This window comes from Chiroxiphia lanceolata, chromosome 1 (assembly GCF_009829145.1).
Source record: "Chiroxiphia lanceolata isolate bChiLan1 chromosome 1, bChiLan1.pri, whole genome shotgun sequence".
NCBI classification, from domain to species: Eukaryota; Metazoa; Chordata; class Aves; order Passeriformes; family Pipridae; genus Chiroxiphia; species Chiroxiphia lanceolata.
The window spans coordinates 142025787-142049894 of NC_045637.1; the positions used below are offsets into that span (position 1 = coordinate 142025787).

A 24108-nucleotide genomic window follows, 5' to 3' on the forward strand; every position below is an offset into this window, starting at 1 on the left:
CTTGGAGATATTTGAAACTCAACTGGGTATGACACTCAGCTGATGAAATGTTGAAGCTGGACTGCTGTGAGCAGGAGTTGAACCAAGCAGGGAACCCTTCCTGCCCAAATCACTGTAAGAGTGCAGTATTTTCAGTATCTCTTCAGTTCCTCCTAGTTCTATCTCTTTTTTCCCTCCATAAGAAGTCATCAACAGATTCAAAGTGGGGGAAATACTACTTGCATACCTCACGGGCACTGTGTTCCTAATATTTCCTTCTCTCTTATTGTTTCTACAAAACTCTTATCCCTCTTATTTTTCCCTGAAATAACAACTTAAAAGCCTAAATAAGCCCTCTGAATGCCTTATACCTACATTATGCATTCAGGGAAACATGAGGGCATGCCTTATACCCACTACTATCATACTACATTTAGGGAAATATGGGAATTGACTGCCTATTTCTATGCTGGTATATTCTATTCCAGCAATCACACACTGTTTTATCCCCACTTTGCCATTTTCACCGAAGTCTTGTATAATTCTGTCTTTAAGGACTATTTCTCTGCACAATAGTAGGGCATATGGACATCTTAACAGGAAGCATCAGCCTGCCAACACACTGCAAATAGAGATCATTGCTCCCGGGAAGTGAAACACAGTAGTAAGTTGGAGCTTTGCCTTTTAGAAAAGGATCAGCTATCCTGCAGCTGCCAGCTTAAGTACCTCAAGAAACTATGACTTAACAGCCTATGTCATCTCAGCTATAAAATATATTAAGTTGCATTCATTTGCCTCTAAGACAACATTCCTATTCCTGTTTTTAAACATGATTTTCAAAGATGACTCTGCTTTAAAAACATAATCTACAGCATCCATGATGTATACCAATATACAGGTGCTATCAGTAGTGAATTAAACCTCCTCCAAAGAATCTTTCCAACAGATAATGAAACAAATGTCATTAATTGAGCTTTCCACCTAACAAATACTTCATGTCTCAAGACAGTATATATTTACAATACTTTGTTATGGACTAGTGCACTGCCTAGTTAGTCTTCAATTATCACATCAGGTGGAGGAAAAAATCCTTTTTCTATATGAGCTTAAACTGAAATTGACTTTAAGTCTCTGAACTGTCAACAAATTCTTCCCTGAAAAGGCTGGCTTTGCAGAGATTATAAAGTAGGTGTCATCCTTGACACTTGCGTTCTATATTCATCCAGCCATCCTGGAAGAGAAGTGTGCAGAACGCCGGGCAGGATGGCAGAGGGCTCAGCTGTCACCCTGCCTCCCTCCTGCACTTGCTTTGCAGGCAAAGATGGTGCTGGAGGTGTCAAAGGTTCTCTATTTAAAGTCGCTGACAAGCAAAGGAAGAACACTGGGAGAATATGTTAGCAGCCACTATGAACTCGTCTCTAGTAACAAGTCATCCTGACGCTTACTTCTGGATGTTGGAAGCAAGAGCCCTGATCCGATTGAAATTAAAAAAAAACCAGCAAACTCTCAGACACTATACCCCCATCAGATTTACAAGTTCAAGATTTACTCTGGGAAAATCCAGTGTTACGAATACACAGAGCAAAGCCCTGCTTTCTGTCAGAGTGACAAACTAGAAAGCCACATACGATTATGTTAATCTCCCACTTCAAATCTCCCTCGCACAATTGCATACCACTGCTTTCTGTGTTTCATTTAAAAGTCATAGAGTTTACTAACCACTTAATGAAGCTGCATTCCTTAAATCCCTCACAGATTATGTGAACCTTGTTTGGTTTAGAAACATAAATTTGCCATTCCACTGCCCCCTGCCCCAGTGACAACTTAGTCAAAAGCCGGTGTTCTTAGGGCTGCAGGCAATGAAACACGTTTCCTCAAAGGAACAGATTCCATCAAGCAGCAGGAAACAGGAAGGTGAAAAAGTGCAGAGAGGAAGGATGGAGCATGGCTTGCCTTTCCAAAAAAGAAAAGCTTTTTCCAATCAAGCTTATCTCTTTCAGTCCCTTATTTTTAATTGGAAAGAAGAAAGTGAAGAATATGCAAATGCTTTGAAAGACACTTGTAAGAGTCCTGGGTGACTGTCCATCAAAGATCACAATTTGCTGCATGGCTGATTTCATGTGACTTTTCTAGTGCTGTGTGTCCCAGTGGCCAGGTGAAACTTTGAAAACAGATCAGGACAAAGTAGCCCAGAGGAGCACAGAAAAAGTGCCACTAAACTTGCAGCCAGGAGAAGTGTGCTCCTCCTCCTAAGTCTGAAAGGACATCCTGCTTAGATCCTGCATCTAGGATTATAGCAGGTTGTGCATTTTCTAGCTGGTGGTAGAAGAGGGGAAGCAGATGTGGACTTAATGATAGTTGTGCCAGCTGGCTTGTAATAGTAGCAAGCAAAAACCAGAGCACAAACAGCCCCAAATTCCATTTACCTGACCAACGACCCAGCTCAGTGTTACTGATGAAAGTCTCAGCACAAGCACCACAAGCTGTCAGCGAAGTTCTCATATGAGCATTAGCAAAACCAGGCACAATTCAGTGTGTGCACAACAAGCTTCCAAGCTTGAAATGATACAGCTGACGGGTGTTTAAGCACTAACCTCCTCGTCTGTGTTCTGAGGCTTAAGATTTATGGCATTTTGGTCCATGAGCAGAGCACTAAAGAAAAAAACCCCACTGACTTTCGGAGCTCATTCCCATGTTTTCTATTAAGCCTGTACATTGGTGTCATTCACCAATACGAAGTCCTATTAGTCATGCTTCCAAGGAAAATGTCATCATTGCTGCTTCTTAAGCTACTGAATGATAGGAGTCAGACCACAGATTTTGTTTTATCAAGTTTGAGGTATTTTCCAGTCCTGCTGATTAGGGTATAATTCAACAGTATTTTACATAACTCAGATACCTTTTAGTCATATGCCTGCTTAAAAATCTGAAGATTGTTATTAAATGAAAGAGAAAGAAGGCAATTACTAAATCAGTGCTGTAACCTTTGTGATTTGCTTTTCATCTCCTCACAGCTATTACAATGAGAAAACTTAAACGAAAACCAGAACAGGCAATACAACTAAGTCATGTAACAAGCAACAGTAATCTATGTAGGTTATTCTCCCAAATGCCTAGTCAGAGGTCTCAGATGGCTAATATGGTTGAAATGTGTAATTCAGGGCTACAAATAGTATGTTTATAAATCTAGACATGTCCAGTACACCTTGGAAGCAGCTGTGTGGGGTTAAAAAAAAGCCAACAGTATATCGGATTTCAGCTAAACAAGGTTGCAAACTGAATTATCTATTTCCTCTCACAGAACTGGAAGATACAACGCTGAAAGGCTCCCAGTAACCATTTTAAAAGTAATTAAATCAAATTAGGATTAGAATTTAATGCTAATCTGGGAATATTACATTTGCATTGGTTATTCAGTGTATTGAATTACCCACCTGCATGCTACAATAGTTAAGATAGGAATTAAAGATCAGTTACCATACTGACTTTACATCTCCATCAACATTACATGCCAGATCCTAAAATACAGAACCTCTGATACTAAAAACACCTACGCACAGGATTACTTTTAAGCATGCTGTCTTGTTCTGTGAACACATACACAATGTTTATGTTCTCCATTGAAAAGTCATGTTTATGTATGACTTAGGTATTAATTCCTACAGTAGAAAATGTGTTTATTTCATATAACATACTTATCCACAAATGCTTCAAATTACATTACATCTATTTCATAAGCAACCTCCAAAACTGATGCAGACATTTCTTGCTTAAACTTACGGTTAAGATACAATGTCATATTCCCCATCTTTTGTTCTCCTCAGCTGCTCCCCACATAACTCAAACATACCATATGTATTTTAAAAGCCATTTTTCTCCGATCATATCATGGTTTACTTGTTTCTGTAGTTTTTTGTTATCAGGCAGTGAGTGACTGTCCATCAATATTTTCAGCAAGACATGACTAGCTAGCTTGGCCTTCCTACTATTCCCTTTCCTGCCCTTAGAAACCCAGAGCTGCTTCTTTCGCTTGTTATTCTCAATGTCTTAATGGTTCAGTTTCTTCTAAAGATGTTATTCCTCAGACACATCCTTTCCTGAGACTGACCACTTGCTGGACATATTTTACCTATCATGAAACTCACCAGTGAGAGTCCCTCATTCCCAGTAAGAGCGTGGCTGTCTACTTTCTTTCAAATAAATTTAATTCCCAAAAAAAGTGATATAAACACAGTGATACCATTGTCTTACAGAAACACGGTTCAGGGATGACAACAGAGGAAAACTGTATGTAGCTTGAGGAAGTTGGGAAAGATGTGGAGCTATCACTTCTGTTGCCTATATTACTTCACCAGTCTAGTCACTCATCTAGCAACTATATCCAAGTTTGTACACTGGGAATAAGGATGAATGAACTATAGGGATCATAAGTGATCAGTAGCACTACAGCAGATGTGTCATTTCATCATCATCCAAAATCTGTGAATATGAACATCTCAAAGCTCTCTTTCTTGAGGGGATCCACTTTCATAAATGAAAATACTCTGTACATGACAGGGGCAAAAGGAGAGGGAAAAAAGGCAGCATATACCATTTTCCTCTCTCGGGAGAGGAATGTCAAAGAATCGCACAACATAAAAATCCATTAAATTGATGTACACCTACCAGTGCTAATTAGAGGCACACTGTTTGAAACTGTGAAGCCTCTTTCGTAAGGCAGCACTACAATGACTTATTTATCTGCTGATTGTTTTTGTCAGATTGATTTTTATCAAGAAACAAAATCTCTACTTAAAAATAAACAAAATCAGACTCTGAAAAGAGTAAACATATTTCATATTGCACTTGGAAAAGTATATAGATTTTTATAAACTTCTGATGTCAAAACATATCCACTCAAGCTTTCTTAGCAGTGAAAGAAAAAAATTAGCAGAATTTCGTATCAGTTTCCCAAAGACTATTTGCTCAGCTGGCCGTGGCCATGCGGGCACCCTCTAGCTATCAACAATGGAAAAGAAGGAACTGCACAGCATCCTACAGGCTACAGGACTTGGCACATTCAAGGGCCAAGACAGGAATGATCCAACTGTTCAGGTAAAATAAATATACTCAGGTGTAAGCAAAACACTGCAGCACCTGCATCTCCTCCGATAGACCAATATTTCTGTTCAACACTTTTCTAGGCTAACTTCTGCCCTGTTTTCATCTGTGAAGAGGAAGAGACTTCTCAGCCAAATGAAATAATTAAATAACCTGTTCTATGCTGAAATGTCAGTTTGAAAAAAGAAATACACACATTCTCGGACAGATTTATTTCACAGTGAGAAGGGTGAACTTTCAGACTGTCCACAGCCCAGTGTCAGCAAAGATCCTCTGGAAATAATGGGAGTTGTGTGTGTCAGACCTACACAGTTTTGCAGTTTTCAGTTCTTCATGGTTCTGTCAATCCTCTTTACTATGTTTGATACAAGCAGTAAAACAATGGAAGTGTTTAAAAGATTTACTTATGATTTTAACTCTGAATCATCCAGGAATTTCTTGGAAATGATGACTAGATGCCGAAGGATAAATGCATTCTCTAGTGGGAGTTTCCATCTCCCACTACAGTTTAATGAAGATCCCAATAGCAAATCCTAAAATTTTAACTGAAGGCAAGGAGACTTATTTTTATACATCACATAGGTTCCACTTTATGAGCTGCTAGTTTGCAGACAGGCAACAAAAAGCCCTTTGGCTAAATACAGACATTGGAATAAAGTGCCAGTTAACAGTAATTTCATCCAGCGAGTGTTTTTGCCTATACATTCTAATGAAGAAAGATTATTTTAAGATTAGAGCACTGAAAAGGAAGAAAAAAATTGAAAAAGGAGAAAAGAAAAAGAACGACAAAGAAATCACAATGTTGCACAGAACCAAAACATCCAATTATGCTTTGATCCTGGTTTGAATTTTAAATGTTACTGTCATCATTATTTTCTATCACACAACTTCTTTCAGTGATTACTTGATATCTATGATATATGTCAAATGTACAGAAAACAAAGCATGTTATAGGTAGAAGTAGTAGCTTATCTTGCAGACATAACAAAACCCATCTCTCAAACATTATTGAGAAACCTGTCAACAAAGCAAATCAAGCACCAAGTGGAAATGAGACATAATGCTTAATTCCCTCAATCAGTATTTCCTTGCTTGCCAGTCTTGGGTGGGCTGACAAGGTGCAAGCTAATTTACAGATCCAGGAGGAGTCAACTGCATCCAGACAGCACTGCTCCCAGTGCTAATTAAGAGGAGACTGAAAAGTAAAGTTCACTCGGAAATGGTAGTGAGGGAAAAAAATAACTGAAGAAAATGTTGACTGTTATGAAGAGCAAACAACAAAGCAATCGTCAGATCTTTCTATCAATTAAATTACTGTTGTTTCCAGATTAAAGATTTCAGAAGTGTTATATCAAGCATACAGAAAAGGTTACTTGTCTGGACCACGGAGCTGCCCAAGCTTTCTAGATTGCTGTAAACACTTCCTGAGTGAACTCGCAAGATAGCATTCAAAGCACCCAGCAAGCAATGACTTAGAGCCCATAGAATTTATCATGTATAATGTGCCTCAATTTTACCTGTCATTTCTGCCGTATATAAATGGCAAAGAGTGCAGAAAAGAACCAGTCAACATTTTATATCTCCTGTCTTCCACACTCTCCCAGAGTGGGGTGCAGAGTTCCACTTCATGAACTGCCCTCATAATACGATTCACGGTCACAGAACAATTCTCAAGAACCTATGCAGTTACAACACAGGTTCAACTAATGTTTTACAGGATAAAGAAACTAATGGAATGAAAGTTAACTGAAGCTCCCTTTACATGTTTTCAGAGCAGAGTCATTAATAAATCTTTAAAATAATACTGGTACCTCACCCTTAAAATTAAATAATGAAAAAATGAATACACCAAAAAAACTCTGCGTTGATATTGGTTGTTTCTTCAAAATATATTTATTCACTCTAGCTAGTTAAAAGAAAGACTGACTTTCTTGCTCTCTCACCCCTTCCCACAAGTGATCAAAGGTGTTTGTCATGCTTCCCCATTTACCCACAACAGCAGGGTGTCCCTCAGCAGTCTGCTCCTTTCAGATCACTTATATCTGCTGGAGAGACAATTCCTTTAAAAAGAACTCAGTCTTTGGTAAAAATCAGTCTTTCACTGACCCATTCTCTATGGGTTCTCAGAGTACACAATCTTATTTAGATCCTGTTTTTCTTGAGACGAGCATGCTGGTTTTCAATCTCAAACTGATTCATCTCTTTCAATCATGCCTCCATGATACCAACAGTCTTAATAGTAAAGCAAAGAAAAACATTCATTTAGTAACACATAAGCTTTGGGTACAGTATTTAAAAAGTAAAAAAAAAAACCAACTCAAAATGGTTTAAGTTATCAAAGGATATGTGCACGACTTAGACATCACTAAAGACTCTTTGCAAAACCAAGTAGTTTGTGGTTTAAAATCATTTTTTCCTTTGTCTTTCCTTTCCTTTGGCCTGCCAGCCATCCCCATCTCTTCAGTTCTGAGCTGCTTCCCTTTCATGACACCACCCATAGGCTCAAAAATTGAGAGATGGGCCTATAAAAAGCACGTATGTATTTGCACAGTAAATTATGGCCTCAACAAACATTCACAGTATAATGAATAACTAAAAGATGAACCTTTTTTTATAATTCATTCTATATTTCATTGCAAAGCACCTACCTGAACATGTCTCCTAAACCCTTCAGCATTCCTTTCTTTGCCTTTATTTTATCCTTCTCTTTATCTCGATCTTTCTTCTTTTCCTTTCCAGCTTTTTTTCTGTCACCTTTATCTTGGCTTCCATTCATTTGTCTCTCCAATGAGTGGGATGGTTGGTCACTTGCTGTGGACACAGATTCTCTACCAGATCTCGAGCTCTCCTCTGTGTCTTCCTCCACTGAAAGCACATATTAAGAAACATCAGTGGGATAAGAACAAACAACAAGGGTAGGTTTTTTGGTATATTCCATAATGTATTTTGAAGCAGGATATATGCACAGCCACAATATACTCATATTTTTTTAAAAAAATCTATATCTGCTCACATAGGGGTTTCCAAGAATGTTCATTAGAACTATAAAAGTACTAAAAGCAAGGAATTCACCTTTGCAAATCTCTCTGAAAAACATGATTTGTACTTTGTGGGTACTCCGAATAATGTGTGGATTAATAAAGAGGATTAGCAAAGCGATGTTAATTGGCCCATTTTGTTTCAGTATCTAAATCAGTTGAGGAGAGCTTTAGAAATATCTGCAAGAAGAAACAAGAGCAGTGCAGCATGCCTTGTCAGTAAATTCTTAGTCATACTCTCATAAAAATATGAAAGTCATTAAGGAATGTTAATCCTCAACACAAGCCTTAAGACTTTTTCTTCTTCCACAAGTAACATAATAGTTTTGTTATGCTACTTCATTTCCTGGAGCCATTTAAAACACATCATGCACTATGATTTTTATTTTTGTTGCTATTCTTGGTTGAGATGGAGCAGCCTGGGAGGTTCAGGTGGGGAGATTTCACCCAGCGGAACAAGTAAAATCCTTTAAGGACAGATAAAGTGTTCATTCTCTGTTTCTAATCCAAGACCAAGACTCCTAAAGTATACCCAAGGTTAGATTTAACAGACCACATGTAGTTCAGAAAGTTTGAAAGAAAAATGACCAAAAGAAAAAATCCATTAAAAAATTGAAAACTCCTCAAGGAGTTCAGTAAGAAAAAAATAAACTACTTCAAGCTGATGGGTCAGAATCCTTCACTGTATGGCTGGTGAAGCTGTGACTTTCCATGAGCTCCAACATTTCATATCATCACATTATAAGTAGGGCTGCAATCACCTCTCAGTTTTCCAATAGACAGCACAAAGCAGCAATTAGGATCACAGATGCATACTTAGTGCTGTCTCCTGTAGCTCTAATGAATACAAAGGTTCCAAACAACTTTTGGCAGTAGAAGTTGAAAAATACCGTTTTGCTTTATTATTGTTATTATGTTTACATATTATTATTTATTAGAATTACTAACTATAATAAGAATAAATTATTTTATATAAATTATTTATGTTACTATTTTCATATCAAGCCAGTATAGTTACAGACAGCAGGCCCAAATTCAAATGTTCCCATCCCTAGTTAAGCATGACCCCTGACTGTGTACTTGCCTGTCTAAACCTTGACCAAAGAACTGACTTTAAGTACAAAAGTCACATAGATGACAGAGGCTATGGAAAAGAAAAAAACTTCTGCACTCAATAAGATTTGGAAATGGTCAGAGCTTATAGAAGGAAAAAAGAATAATTTTTTCATTTCCCTAGTTTACCACTTCTTAATATTATTCCTGCTAATATTACTCAAGATCTCAGCAACTGTTCTATAGCCGATAGAAAAGTATAATTCTTTAGAAATTTCTCATATATGGAGTACTGTAGATTGTAAATTTGCTTTTCTTAGTCATCATTCACATTGACCTTAAGAGTAAATCATTGAACCTGAAAAAATCTACAAATCACTGACTGAAAGCCATTCAATATTGTCTCATTTCTCTCTCAGACACTTGCTTGTAAGATACCTTTTATTCATTAATATTCCAATCCACTGTCCAACAGACTTAGTACTTATTCACCAAGTATCAAGATTTCTGTAAATATTCTCCATCTCCAGAAGATCACATAAACATATTTCAAGAAAAACATTCCATGTCAGATATATCTCAACACTAATAACTATTTTTGAATCTCAACTAGTACTCTGAAGTACAAACCACCAAGAAAAACAAAAGAAAAAGGAAAAAAAACCCAAAACCAAAACAAGGCCAGGTCTTGGCATTTAATGTTAACTTGTCTTCAGGACTGCTATGAGTAAAGCAGATGATACACCTTTTCAAATGTAGACACAGTTTTAATATTCATATAACTGTGTTTTATGAAACTAATAGGTCCTATACATGCTTCTGTACTAGCTTGTACTTTTTTTGGTCACAGCATTTCTTAATCAGTGTCTGGTATGATATTTAGTTATTATTAAAAGAGTTATAGAAAAACACTTTGAAATAGAGATGTTAATTTTTTTGCACATTAATTTATAGCTACAATCTGTTCCAGTTAAAACCAACTAGACATTTAAAAGATTGTACTTGCAAACGAATATAATTAGTAAAAAAAAACCCCTGCATTAAATTTCTGACAAATTTTGAAGTCAACTCTTTACTTGGAACTTCATTGGTAGAATTTTAAAGATGAACCAGTTTTGACCTATGTTTGTGCATATTCATATAACAATATACTATATTAATCATAAATGTATACTGTGTACTGTGCTATGCTGAGTTGCTGAACAAGTTGTCAGAACAATGCTTTTCCTTACTATTTATTTTGCATATTCTATGGAGAGAATATTGCCTCCTTTCCACACTGGTGCTGCGATGCATATTTGTCTATCATACACAGTTTGCTTGCAGTTAGCTCAGTAGCTTAGACTGAGGCCTGTGAACTAGGATGCCTGTCCTCCTGGAGTAAACACTGGTCTCTCTATTGGACTAAAGTGATTTTCAGTTTTCTTGAAAGGACTCAACATGAAAAAACGTGTTTCACTTTAATCCAGCACAGTCATTCTGCAATTAACATGCACCTAATTACTAGTGTTTAGAACAAATGCAAATGCTGCTCAATTAAAATTCAAGCCCAGGCTACAAATGAAACTTCTAATTTTTGTTATGTTGCAGTAATGACATTAGGTTATTGCAAAACGCAGAATGTATTTGTTTTGGTGCTGTTATTTCCTTCCTTTCCTGCAACCTCCTGCCTCCCATTCGGGATGTCGAAGCCAAAAAATTAAATTGGAGTATATTTTAAACATCAATTAGACCTGAAAACTAGTGTCATTTCATGAACCACACTGTGCTATGGAGAACTACACAAACAGGTATTATGAAGCTATTCTCCTAATTAGCCCATAAAATGGAAAAGATACACATGAGGAATCAAAGCTACTTAATGTGCTATTTTGCCACTAAGCTTCTAGGCCTCTTATTGTGATATTTAATACAGCCCTAGATTCTAGCAATTAAGATTCAGCAAAAGATTAGAAAGGTTTGTCCATCTCTCCCAATCCAAATGCTTTGTTCTCATTCATGACACTAAAGATAAACATTTTGCTTCCAGTCAGCTATTTCAAGTATTAAGGAAAAAAAAACTAAGACAAAAACAACAAGAAAAATGATCTGTAAAAGCTGAACACCCACACCTTTCCACAAATGTTACTTCCTTACAGCCTCTAAAAGTCACACGTGTCTTCTCAAATACTTAAAATGTTACTCCAGAACTGGTCATTGTCATCTGGTTTTCACCCTGGAGTTAGTAATTCAAAAGCACATTGTTCCAAGGACAGCAGGGACATTTAGAAGATTCAGCCCCTTTGCCACATATGTTACCTGTATTTTTTATGATTTTTGTACGTGGGATGATGACGTTAGGAATTCCTCTGTACAATATATTGCAGTGCTATTATTTGCTACTCTGAAGTCTGGAAGACAAAGAAACACTCCTAGAACTGAAACGCTCAGAGGAGAAAGACAAAATAATTCAAGACAAATGGATCCAACCTCAAGGGCATCAGCAAATTGACCTCCAACATGTTTGCCTGGGTTTCGTAATGAGAGAAAGCCACATTTTAATTTCAAACAATTATGGATTAATTAAATACAATTTACAAAAACTTAGGCAATGTCATTATGGCAGCAGAGAGGCATTAGTTACATTAGGACCAGATTGCTAAACTCCTACATATTCGTATGTGCCCAGGCTTTGTCCAGCTGAAGACAACATTTGGTAAATTCTCTGGAACCTAAGGCCACATATAATTTACACAAAAGTGGAGCAGACTGCACTTCTTTGAGTTTTAACATAGATACAGACATGCTTTCAGAAAGACAGGCAGCATATGGCTGGGACAGCTCTTAAGTTCCCACGACCACCAAGAGGAAAAGATGACCTCGAGGACTGAATTCTGTCCAACCAACTCACTATATTTGCTTTGCTACTCATCTGCTTCTATGAACCTGGTACATAAAATCTCTGGATTACTTCTTAGATGTTTCATTACAATATGTGGAAGCTATTAGAACACAACTCAACAGAAGGCATAATTCTACACATATAGCTTGGTCACACTTTGCTCAGCCTTTCTTTATTGTGTGAGATCTGACAACAGCCTCGCTCTTGCTCTCTTATGACATGAGAGTGCATCATGGTCCACCAGTGCAAGACAACTTCATCCAAACTCACTTGTGTCATCTCAAAAAGGCTCACCCTATGTCATCTCGATTTCAGCCAGTTTTGGCTGCTGGTTTTGGCTGGGACAGTGTTAATTTTCTTCCCAGTGGCTGGTTTGGGGCTATGTTTTGGATTTGTACTGACTACAGGGTTGATAATACAGAGATGTTTTTGATGTTGCTGAGCAGTGCTTACACAGAGGCAAGGCCTTTTCTGCTTTTTGCACTGCCATGCTGGCAGGGAAGTTGGGGGTGTACTGGAGGCTGGGAGGAGACACAACCAAGACAGGAGACCCAAATCAACCAAAGGGATATTCCAGACCATATGACATCATACTCAAAATATTAAATTGGGGGTAGAAGAAGGAAAGGGGGGGGACATTTGCAGTGAGAGGGTTTGTCTTCCCAAGTAACCGTTACACATGATGGGGCCCTGTTCTCCTGGAGATGGCTGAACACCTGCCTGTCCATGGGAAGCAGTAAATTAACTCCTTGGTATGCTTGGCTTGTGTGTGCAGCTTCTGCTTCCCTAATAAACTGCCTTTATCTCAACCCATGAGTTTTCTACCTTTTGCCCTTCCGATTTCCTCCCCAATCTGGCTGGTGGGAGAGTGAGCGAGCGGCTGCGTGGGGCTTGACTTCTGGCTGGGGCTAAACCATGACACCACTGCTCCCACGTAAAGGATACAGAAGGATCCAAATATTTCCTTGCTACTATCTATGCAGTGCATTAACAAGCTCAAAACACCTTACCAGAATCTCATAAACCTATACTCATCTTGAAAGCACTTCATGACAACAGTTTTGCTATATTTTTTATCAAATGAAGTTAAACCATCTGTAACTTCTGGGTAAACCTTAGGTATCTGAAGCCTCAAAGCAGGATATTACTATCAGTGGGCTTACACCAAACAGGGCCTTCTATAAAAACATGGTCTTGCATCCCAAAAGACCACAGGCATGCAGCTTGTGAAAATGAGCAGGATCACTACGCATTTTCTCACACCTATTCTTCTACTAGCCAGAAATAGATTGACAGCCAGCAGCACCAGACCAGTATTTAGCTTCACTGTTGCATGAAATTGTTAGGTGCTGAAAAAGCAAAGCAGAATTAATTCTGTCCGTAACTACCTCTGAGAGAAGTGACTGGTAAAATGACCTCCCTTTCAGTCTCAGAACTCTTTAGAAAGAGGTAGATTAAAAAAAAAAAAAAATTAAAAATAAAAAAGTGCTTACATAAGTATATTTAGGGAATGAGGCCTATGAAACAGACTTTCGGAAACTAAAAAATTTTTAAAAAAGAAGAGAGTAAAAAAATTCCTTTTCAAGCCTTTTCCATTAGCATTCAGGCTAAATACTTTACTACTTCAACCTTCCCACCATCATCTCCATTCATAAACTTCTAACTAGCTGCAAGTTGATTAAAAAAAAATTCTGCTGGTGTGTGACAAGTTGAAAGTAGTACAACATGAAGGTTAAAAATTCAATGATTTTAATACAACCCCTTCTTGAGGTAATTTACCATTCATACTATTTTCATTCAATATGAGTTGTCATTTTACCAGCCCATTCTTACATAGTTCAATAATGATAAGGTTAGCTTTGAAGTGATTCTTTTATGTTAATGACATTCTCCACATGTTGGGTCATACTTCAGGTTAAGGAACTGAAAATGTAAATGAATGCCCATTAGGGTGGGTAATAGCTGATCATTAACTTTATATTTTATTAGATCTGCCAGCCTTACTCACTCTAATTAAAGGACAGTGATTCCTTTTTATCCCCCCCCAACACTACAAATGTACTTTTCAAAGTTATACACATATATTTTTGTAACATAAATTTAGTGCGTTTATTTGTCTTTCTCCCTAAATTTTTTTCTAATTTATATTAGTACATTAATTAGCTGTCTTACAGAAAATTTTCATCGTAATTTAAGTAAACACTCAACCAATAGTCTTATTTTCGCATTTTAGAAAGGAAGAAAGCTACAGAATTTTGCGATCTGTTAATGTAAATGACGGGAAAAAGCCTAAAAAAAAAATTGATGAAGTTAGTTCTATTCTTTTAAAATCCTAAAATTATCTTCTACTACTTTAGTCACTTTCCGAAGGAACCAACCTATGTTGTTAATATTCGTTACGCAGACTAGTTTACTTACAAGTTTCCATGCCTTCATCATCATCATCTGCTACAGGTTTATCATAGGACTTGTCTATGGCAGCTCTGAAGCTTTCGTTGCAGCCTCGTCCTCGGATAATTCGCGGGCGCGGACGGTGGAAGGGAATGTCACCATTCAGAGTCACTTCAGCAACGGCTGTCTGCAGGCTTTCTAATGAGCTGGATTTCTTCAGACCTAATGAAGGCCCCACATCTCTGGTTGGGGAACCTTAGTGATTTAAGGGGGGGAAAAATGTAATTAGAATTAGTATTGAGAACTGCATGCTTGATTATGCATATCCATCCTGAAAGTCTTTGGGGACACACTTAACATTATTCACATCGTCTCTCAATAATCTGTAGGGAATTCTCCACAGATTTGTTGGTCTCAGAAGCGAATGAGTATGTCAAGTCACAGTCAACGAAACAGACAACAATAGCAAAGTCTGGCTTTTCATATCAGTGAAGAGAGACCAACATCCATTACTATTATTTTAAACAATTTAAATTATAAAGAAACCATGGGGCTTTAAAAACATAGCTCATAAAAGCAACAGAGATGCATATCTAATGGAATTAAACAAAACTATTAATTATTTTTTGTTTGAGCGGAAAATTTCATCTGTACTAGCAACTGATGAACAGAGAGCTGATTATGGGCATGAATCCTACTGTGTTTAGAGTGAGAGTCTTGCAAAGTAGCCTGACTTCTGGCGTCAAAGAACACACTGTTTGTTCGAGTTTTAAAGACTTGCATCAAATCGCTAACAATTTCATAATTAAATGTTTCTAAGAAATATCAGTTGACTTGCTCAGTTTTTGTGAAATTGCTTAAAATAATCTGTGGAAAGGACCCAATTAGACAAGCAATACCAGTTATCCGTCTGGAAAAGAAACACGCTCCTGGCAGTCACCATGTTGAAGTTTGGGCAGCATTACAGCTGGGGCTGAGGGCAGCTCTTATTGCTGCAGCATGGCCAGAGGAAACCCCAGGCAGTATTCTGCAAAAGCTTTTCTCCATCTGGATTTTTCTTCTCAGGTTTGTGGACTAAACATATAGCCTCTGTTCTTAGATACACTCTCACAGTGCAAATCACCTGACAATTGCACAAATTAGACCTCATATTAAAGTTAAAACTGGGAGAAATATTTCAAGGGGGACAAAAAAAATCACTGTATTTATTTGAAGTGATTTTATTCAAAAGGGTAGTACAGTCTTGGCTAGATTTTGCATAGGATTTGGGACTGGAGAGCAAGATGAGGTGGTACAACATCACCATGGCTACATTTCCTGAAATTATGAGACCAGAACCCTCTCTACCCTGAGGGAGTAGAACAGATAAATGTTGTGGCACCACAGCAGTCCACGTGGTGGGCTGTTACTAAGTTGACATCAGTATCCTTATCTGACATAGGCACAGAAAGATAAATTTCACAGCCAGCCACCAATGAGAGACAGAGTTAAGACCTGAACCCTCAGATACACCAAACCTACAAACAGTACATTAGTAAGAATGGTCTTAAAGCACGGTGAATAAAAGTGTAATAAAGGAAAACTTTAAGTATTTATCTCAAAATAATAAAAAGTTCTGAAGTTGATCCCTATTCTGTTAGATATTAGGAGAGAGAAGAGGGGCAGTACCAGTCACTGTTCTTATGAAAGGTATGTGAAGTTACCTTAAAATGGGGGAAACTGCTACTACACTACTAAAACTATTCAGTATTGGTTGGGGAAGAAGAGGGTTACTGGCACCACAGAAAGGATGCAGAACAGCAGCATGACAAGTCTTCTCCATGTAATTTGTTAACTTGGTACGAGATGGAGCAAAACAGCAAATGCCTTCATTTTCTATTCAGCTATGAAAAGTCTGAGAAATTACATTAAACTGAAATCCCTCAGAGCAAATAAATTAAAACAGCAGCTATCAAAGTATTCCCCTTCAGCTGACCTACTTATGAGATGAACTTGGAAACAGAAACAAACTAAAAATCATCTCTCACAGGTCTACACAAGTCCTGCAGTTTGATTCCCCCAGCAGTCCATAGACCTGCTGCTTGGACCCTTGGCCAGAAGTAAACACACCTCAACAAATGAGAACTTTTCTCTTTATGAACTCACATCTCCTAGAAGAAGCTATCCTTTCACTCACAGCCTGTAAGTGTTGGAGGGCTGAGGGTCATGAGGATGGTGGGGGCCAGAGTGCAATGGCCAGCTGGGACCAGGGAGGGTTGGTGGTTTCCCAGCTGTGCTAACAACCTGCAGTCCAGGGTCACCAAACTTCTGAACATGGGTTGAAGTCTAGGGGAAGCATTTTATATAACATTCTCTGTACCAATTAAAAGAACTCCAATTAAGACAGTTCCCTATAAAACTGTTCACTTTCTAGTTTATGCCAAATCCTGCTATTCTTCCGCTACACAAGAAGTGCAGTACACAAGAAGTGTGAATTTTACTTTTTATTTTTCAAGACTGTATTTTTTTATAACAGTTCATGAGACAAAAAAAAACTGGATGCAACATTTTGAAGGAAAATAGAGGAAACAGGACAATCATATATATCATAAACCAGCTGTTTGACAGATCCAATTTCGTATACAAAAGGAAAGAGTGTCCTCTTACATGGCAACTTACTGTAAACTTCCTTATTCCACATTCTGCTTTGCAACCTTCCAAATGAAATTATCATATATTTTTTTTCTAATTACTGAGTGGCGCTTTTTCTAAACAGTAATTATAAAGAAGGCATTTATGTGCCCATTTATGTTCATAAAGGACATTAAGAAAAATTCCATTTACTGACACCCAATACAGATCTTTGTGAGAACCATATGTACGTAAGTTGTGCTTTCCCAAAGGAAAAGTTAGATTGGATATGAGCTAATGTTGAGTACTGTAAAACTAATAATGGATTACAGAAATGATAAGAATAATTATTGAACTTGGGTGGCCATGAACACAAACATGAACAGGTTGCAGAATCTGAAAAGGGGAAATCTTTCACAAGCAATTTAAGCACTGTGATCATAAAGCTATGTATATTTTAATATCTTATCTTCTATGGCTACTTCATAGCAAGTCTACTATTTTCAAAATATATAGTTAAGTTTCCCTGCAAATTGAGTGAAGAATTTATTACTAGAATGCACCAGCCAGAAAGTGAGTTGTTTACTGATAATCTGGTAAGAAAAAGCAAACTTTCTTTAAAATGGATTCTGTTTAAAATTTATGAGTCACATCAAAACCTTGTTTTCTAAATACAAAAATGTCAGCATTTTCTTCCAGCCTTTACAGCACTAGTGGTAATCATCAGAAATGTTATCTGCTGAGAATGAGTTCTACTTCTATTTTGACACCGGAATTTAAAGTAGGAAAAAAAACGAGTGGAAAAGACACATCTACCTAAAGCATATTTATATGACTGAGGATGAAAGGGACCCTTTTATCGTTCTTAAAATTTGAATTTTATCAAAATTTCCCTTTCCGATGATTTTCTTAACAAATATCCTTTGAGGTAGCTTCATCCCTCTGTAGCACAGGAGCCATCCTGCCACCGCGCAGGTACTCTCCTCAGACACTCGGCCGTACGGCTCTGCTCTACACACCCCTGTCCATCTCTTAAGGGCTTTGTGACGTGCTCACACCACTCTGCCAAGCACAGCCCCTGCTCACCACACATGCATCTCCACTCCCTATGTCCCCAGCTGGGGGACAAGGGTCAAGCCTTGTCCTCCTGGCCATGTAGCCACCCATCCCCTGCTCATGCATGGCTGTGTGTGTTGGCTGTCACACGTAACTTCACAACACCTACAGATCCAATGAGACATTTAACACTCAGACATCACATGGAGCCTATGTGCTGCTTCCCACTCCAAGTCCTTTGTCTCTCCCTTGCACTGATGCTGTTCAACCACTCATTGTGCTTCCACTTATCTTACCTTATGTGAATTATTTATACAGTGACACAAATCCGCTTGGGCCATTTGCAAAGGCAAAACTTGTGGTGTCAAAGGCTATATGATGTTTCCTCCAGTGAATAATTTTTGCCAATAAGGTAAATTTTTCATCAGCACATTCTTTTAAGTCATCTAAAATGACAATTTGTTTCCTTTCTGAAACATTATTTTTATGAACTGTCGAGTAAATGCTACCTGCAACTGATGCCAAAATCTTCTCTGGATTTGATTTAGCCAGTTTTCCAAAGGCATGAAGTCTACTTTCTAAACACTTTCTTGAAGGATATTAGCAGTCAGTCTATTTACTTACTAACATCTGCTCCATTACATTTGATAAATTCTTCCATTTCTAGTTCAATTCAGACACTAAGAGAGTAACACTTCATCTGGGGAGAGCAGGGGAGGAATAAAGCAAGAATCTGCATTAAAAACAGTTTAGTTTTGATTCCATTTAATAAAACAGTTTACCTAAAAAGCACTGTGCAAAATAATAAATAAATAATTTAAATAAATGTTCTTTGACTTTTTTCTTTTTTTTTAATTTTCATAATGCGTACATGGAAAAATAACCACCCAGAGCTATAGTATGCTTGGGACTCTATAAATGAGCCATGCTCAATTGCTACTGAATATACTTCTAACCTCTAGGATGAACTGTAAACACTGCAAGGATTAGGTAATTCAAATGAACTATAGAAAGAAAAATAATTAAAAAACTATTACAGTAACTAGGGCTGGTGAGTTCCATGCTCTCCTTTTCAGCCAATACTATTAAGTCCAACTGTGACAGTAACAGTGTTTGGTTTTATCTTTTCTAAAGTAAATATATGTTGAAGTTTTCTGGCTTCTAGAGTTCATTAAAGCATAGTTCACCAAACATTTGAAGCATTTTTTTTCCCTAGAACCAGACAATTTTTAAGCCAAACTACAGTAAGTGGTTTGTTTAACAGCCACATCCATCTTCAGTAATGGGAGAAATCTAGTGTTTATATATAAAACCTGGTTAAAAGCACGCAAGATAAATAAAATAAAAGTACAGTAAAAGGTGTTTTTCCTTTTTTCCAGCCACTGAACTTTCTATGCAAAAATATGTAGTTGCCTAGTCCAGATGGTACGGTCATGCTCTTTCACCCATGTTTTCACCCGACTTTTTTCCTTTTTGGAATTTAATCCAGGTGTTACATGTAGAGAAAAACTACACTCAATTCATACCACCCTCTATTTGATACCACCAAAACCACTGTGCACTTTTAAAACTTAGGCATCATATTTTACTAAAACACACAGGTTTTATACCATTCTAATCACATCACATTCAAAGAGGCAGGTTAATAAGAAAATTAAAAATAATTTATAATAATTATGAGTTTGGTCTCTAACTCCTTTCTATGTGAATAATGCTCAGGGGTGAAGGCAGTTCCTAAGCACTGATTATTACCACAACCATTAATACAATTCATACATTCACACTCTGATGGCTTTAATACTTCAAAACATTCATACATTTTAATTTTGTGTACTCATTCTTTATTTGTAAAGCTGCAAGTCTGTGGCCATATTCTTCAACATTTTAAGAGTCAGAAGACTTAGTTGTTCAAATAAAAATTATAATTTTATCACTTGATTACTTATAGCTTTTCAGTATTCCTACTCATGTTATAAAGTCTGGTTAAACAGAGATGCAGTGTGAATTAGTAATTGTAAATTGTGTATGGAATGCACTACTCCTTAAATAATGCTAAAATAAATAATATTTTCAGGTTAAAAAGGTGAATTGTTCCTAATTAGAGCTAAGTAATGTTATGGTGTCCTCTGGATCTAGCCTAATTAAAATAGCATTCCATAGGTCAAAAGCTAACTTATATTAATAAATCATAAAGGTTCATAATTGCAGTTGGTGCATTATTTTAATTACTAATAAAAAATATGCCTTGAAAGCTATTTCTCATTATCATTTTGTGAAACATTACAATGAATGGTATATGGAAAAGATTCTATTTACATATTCTTTTGTTCTTTTACGAGGCTCAGGTTTCAGCTCCAAAAGCAAATCAACTTACACAAATAATCTTCAACTCAGCACACAACATGTATCTGATGACCACTTAAGGCCAAGGCAGCAGTTTTCTAATTAAAATAATTGTTTTCAAGCACTGTGTTAGCACTGTAATAGCCAAACACTCGACTCTTCCAAATCATCTATTCCACGCATTTCAGTTTGAAGCTAGGAGGAGGTTTTCCAAGATTTTTTTTGGAAAGGACAAAAAACTTCAAACAACTCTAAATATTTATGAGTTCAAAGTGTAGAAACAGGTGTCTGCCTACAGTCACATGCATGACCTGGTTGAATATAATACCCTAGATACTTGTTTCTATAGAAAATTTTCTTTTTCTCTATGACTTGATTATTCACAACAATAGAAAGCAGCCATGCAAGTACTCGAATATTCATGTTTTCATGCAATTTGACTGGCAGTTCTGTAATTGTGGTAAGCTGCTTTGACCAAGGTTTCTATAGCAACAGCCTTACTGTCAATTCTTACCTGTTTTCTGGTCATCCATTGTACTGAGCTTAGTCTCGTCAGCTACTGTTAAAAGGTAAATGCATAACGGTTAGCCCAGTTAGTGCCCATGCCCCACATGCATCCAACATTCCTCCTGTTTTGCCTGTTCTTTTTCAAGTTAGGGGACCTTAGAAATGTCACACTTCATGCAAATAAACTGCAACAGTAAGCAAACATTCTGGGCAGAAATGGCAGCAAACTAGTAACCTTCATGCAATGTCAGTCATGTTCACATCACAGGCAGGTACAATATGTTATTTACACGTTAGCACATCGCAACTAGTCAAGACAAGTAATACCACCAACCTTACTGTACCCTGAGGAAGTTGGTGAATTAGGGATTGTAGGTAAGATATTCACAACTATCGTAAAGTAGTGAATTGCATTATAATTGCATTATATCTTATTATTCTAAGCAGAGAATTTTGTGTGTTTAAACAATCAAAACTCACTGTTTAAGGTTACTAGAGTCCACAAATCAGAATCTAAATTCAATAGCAGAAAAATAGATGGGATTGTTAGCAATTACTTATTCTCAGTTGGTTTATGAGTTAAATGATTAGCTGATTGCCTGTCTTAGCTGTGGCTACTTTATAGGGCTTCTGATACAAATATTAAAACTTGGATCTCAAACAGATGTCAGACTTGCTCCATTTTCTAATTCTGAATTCATCTACAAAATGAGAGAGTCTGAAGGACCTTTAAGGCTAACTGCATTATAACAATGAACTGAGAATAAATCTGGCTACACAGAACCACAGTGAGATACAGTTTTACACACTTATTCTAAATGGATCGGTAAAATGCACTTTTCACCTCCATTTTAATAAATACTGTTTATTACATTTATGTATAACCATATATCCAGAAGGCTACAATGTTTGAATGTATGGACACTTACAAACAACAAACAATACACAGGTCACTTAGGCATTTAAGTTAGCATTTTTCTTCCCACAAGTAGACATTATGTGCAGTAGTACTGCATACACACAATGTGTTTGGAGTTACAAAATCTATATACTTACAACATGAAAATCAGGTTCAAATAAAAAAAATTGAAAAAATATCACTCACTACCTAGATCCATGCTTTTGGATTTTCGTGTTTTAACAAACTCCAACTGACTGGCATCTGAAAATTGCTTTGTACGCTTTTCTGACATGCTCTGGCGTCCAAAACCCTCTCGCTGGAAGGCAAGCACTGGATCAACATCTGGACTAAGAGTGCTGTAGGAAGGGAAAAAAATCATGCGAACATTTATCAAGATCACGCAACCTTTCACTCTTCAGAGAAAAGCATTTATTTAGCACGTGACTTCTACCAATGGTAAAGTGTACAGTTTTAAATAAACCACTGCAAGGATTCAGTTACACACACGATGGATTTGTTTTACTTCATCAAGCAATTCTAGTTAAAAAGTATCAAGAATTTCACTTAAGAGCTTAATGAAAGATATACATATCTGGTGCACTATACATATACTATCAGAACATAAAGCCCAACATAGGAATAATTTGAGGGAGAATAAAACAGTTCCTTTTGATTCCTGAGAAACAAATATATTCTATTGATAGAAAATTATGAGATTTTTCTTCTCAAAAAATGTTTTTAGTAAAGCATAAATAGAATCTGTCCTGCCTGAAGCCCACAAAGCTTTAAACTTCTTCAGTTAAAGACTGCATTAAAATTTCTCTCCATATGTGAAATTGCTTGTAAATTTTTCACAGTTTCTCTTGCTTTTAACCTGGCTATGACAGAGAACCATATATTTACTCACTGCTTCCCTACAGAACAAGTGTTCACCACAATGGATCCACTACTAAATCAGAAATGAGGGTAACTGTTCTGAGTTTTGGGTTCTTCTGAAGGTTTCTGATGTGACCTTGGCTGAGTTAGTCAGGTCTTCAGCGAGCTTCATCAGAAGCATGCCAAAGGTAGATCTATTAATGTTCGTCAAACACTGGCAGAATCATGAATGCAAGCAAAATTTGGTATGCAAGCTAAACCTTAGGCTTGCAATGTGTCACCATGGCCACAGCACATGTTAAGAACAATTTAGAAAAAAAAAAAAGGAAGATTGCTTATTGTTAATAAACAGTAGGAAAGAAAACACACAAAGATCTTCTGACTCCTGGAAAATGGGAGAGTATTTAAATTTCTACTTCAGCTGGCACAAAAAGAAATCAAAAGCATAAAACACTGAAAAATGAGTATTTTGCACCATTGTTATCTATTCTATAAGAAAATGATCCCTCAAAATCCCCCCTTTGATTGTTGTTGTACTTTAAGATACAAAAAAGCTAAGCATTTTGTCACTGAGATCTCTAAGCAGATCTCAAAATGCCATTCAAAATATTGTGTACACACATCGTACTGTTTGGCATCATACATCTTTTACTGTAAGGGGTAAGTATAACACACATCTCATTCCTAGTGAGAAACAGGCAAATAGTGAATTTCTGCAGAAACTAACTTATACTTCTAAATTCTGTAACATGTGCATGTTTTGTAGGCCACGTACTATAATTTACAAAAGCATCTTTGATCAAGAAACACCTGGGTATTAGGCACAACAGTGAATAGAGGTAAGGAATAGTGTCCAAAGGCATGAAGTACAATAAAGGACAAAAATCACTATCCACATCACCAGGTAGTTGAGAAGATATTCAGTCTAGTAATGGCAGATTTACAAATAATAATATATGTGCATGTAACAAGCACATAATACTTCAGTGTGAGCAGGATCAGAGCTTATATGAATAAAGCCAATGTCAAGTGCCTTTTGACTTTAATGTTTCTGGCTCAGGCTCATAATGTTTTACATTTAATTACTGCAACTATTTCAGAGATGTCTGTGCAATTTAGCAACATTTTGAAGCATATGCTTAAAAGCTTTGATGAATCAGAGACCAAACTCAAAAATAACTATTTAGTCTTCGCATTCACTCCCACAAAATAGGGAAAAAATTATCTCCACATCATAAAAAGATAAAATTGTCAAGGCCAATATACTATTCTAGCATTTACAGCAATGCAACACATAGCTGAATAAGAACGACCTAAGTCTGAAATGTCCTCCAAAGTGACTCAAACTGAACTCACAAGGTTTCAACACCTTT

General features: G+C 37.0%; 1 protein-coding gene across 13 annotated transcripts in view; it reads right to left on the bottom strand.

The window, feature by feature from the left end:
- PARD3 (par-3 family cell polarity regulator) overlaps window positions 1-24108 on the bottom strand; it is a 447662-nt gene that overhangs the window by 130307 nt on the left and 293247 nt on the right. For 8 of the 13 annotated variants that reach the window (XM_032683091.1, XM_032683072.1, XM_032683027.1 and 5 more), the window contains 4 exons: window positions 22064-22215; window positions 20966-21010; window positions 14470-14697; window positions 7728-7944 (listed from right to left, as the gene is read on the bottom strand). In XM_032683091.1, the coding sequence (XP_032538982.1) occupies window positions 7728-7944; window positions 14470-14697; window positions 20966-21010; window positions 22064-22215 (642 nt within the window). The remainder of the gene's footprint in view (window positions 1-7727; window positions 7945-14469; window positions 14698-20965; window positions 21011-22063; window positions 22216-24108) is intronic. The other 5 variants (XM_032683083.1, XM_032682998.1, XM_032683062.1 and 2 more) reach the window with 2 other exon arrangements.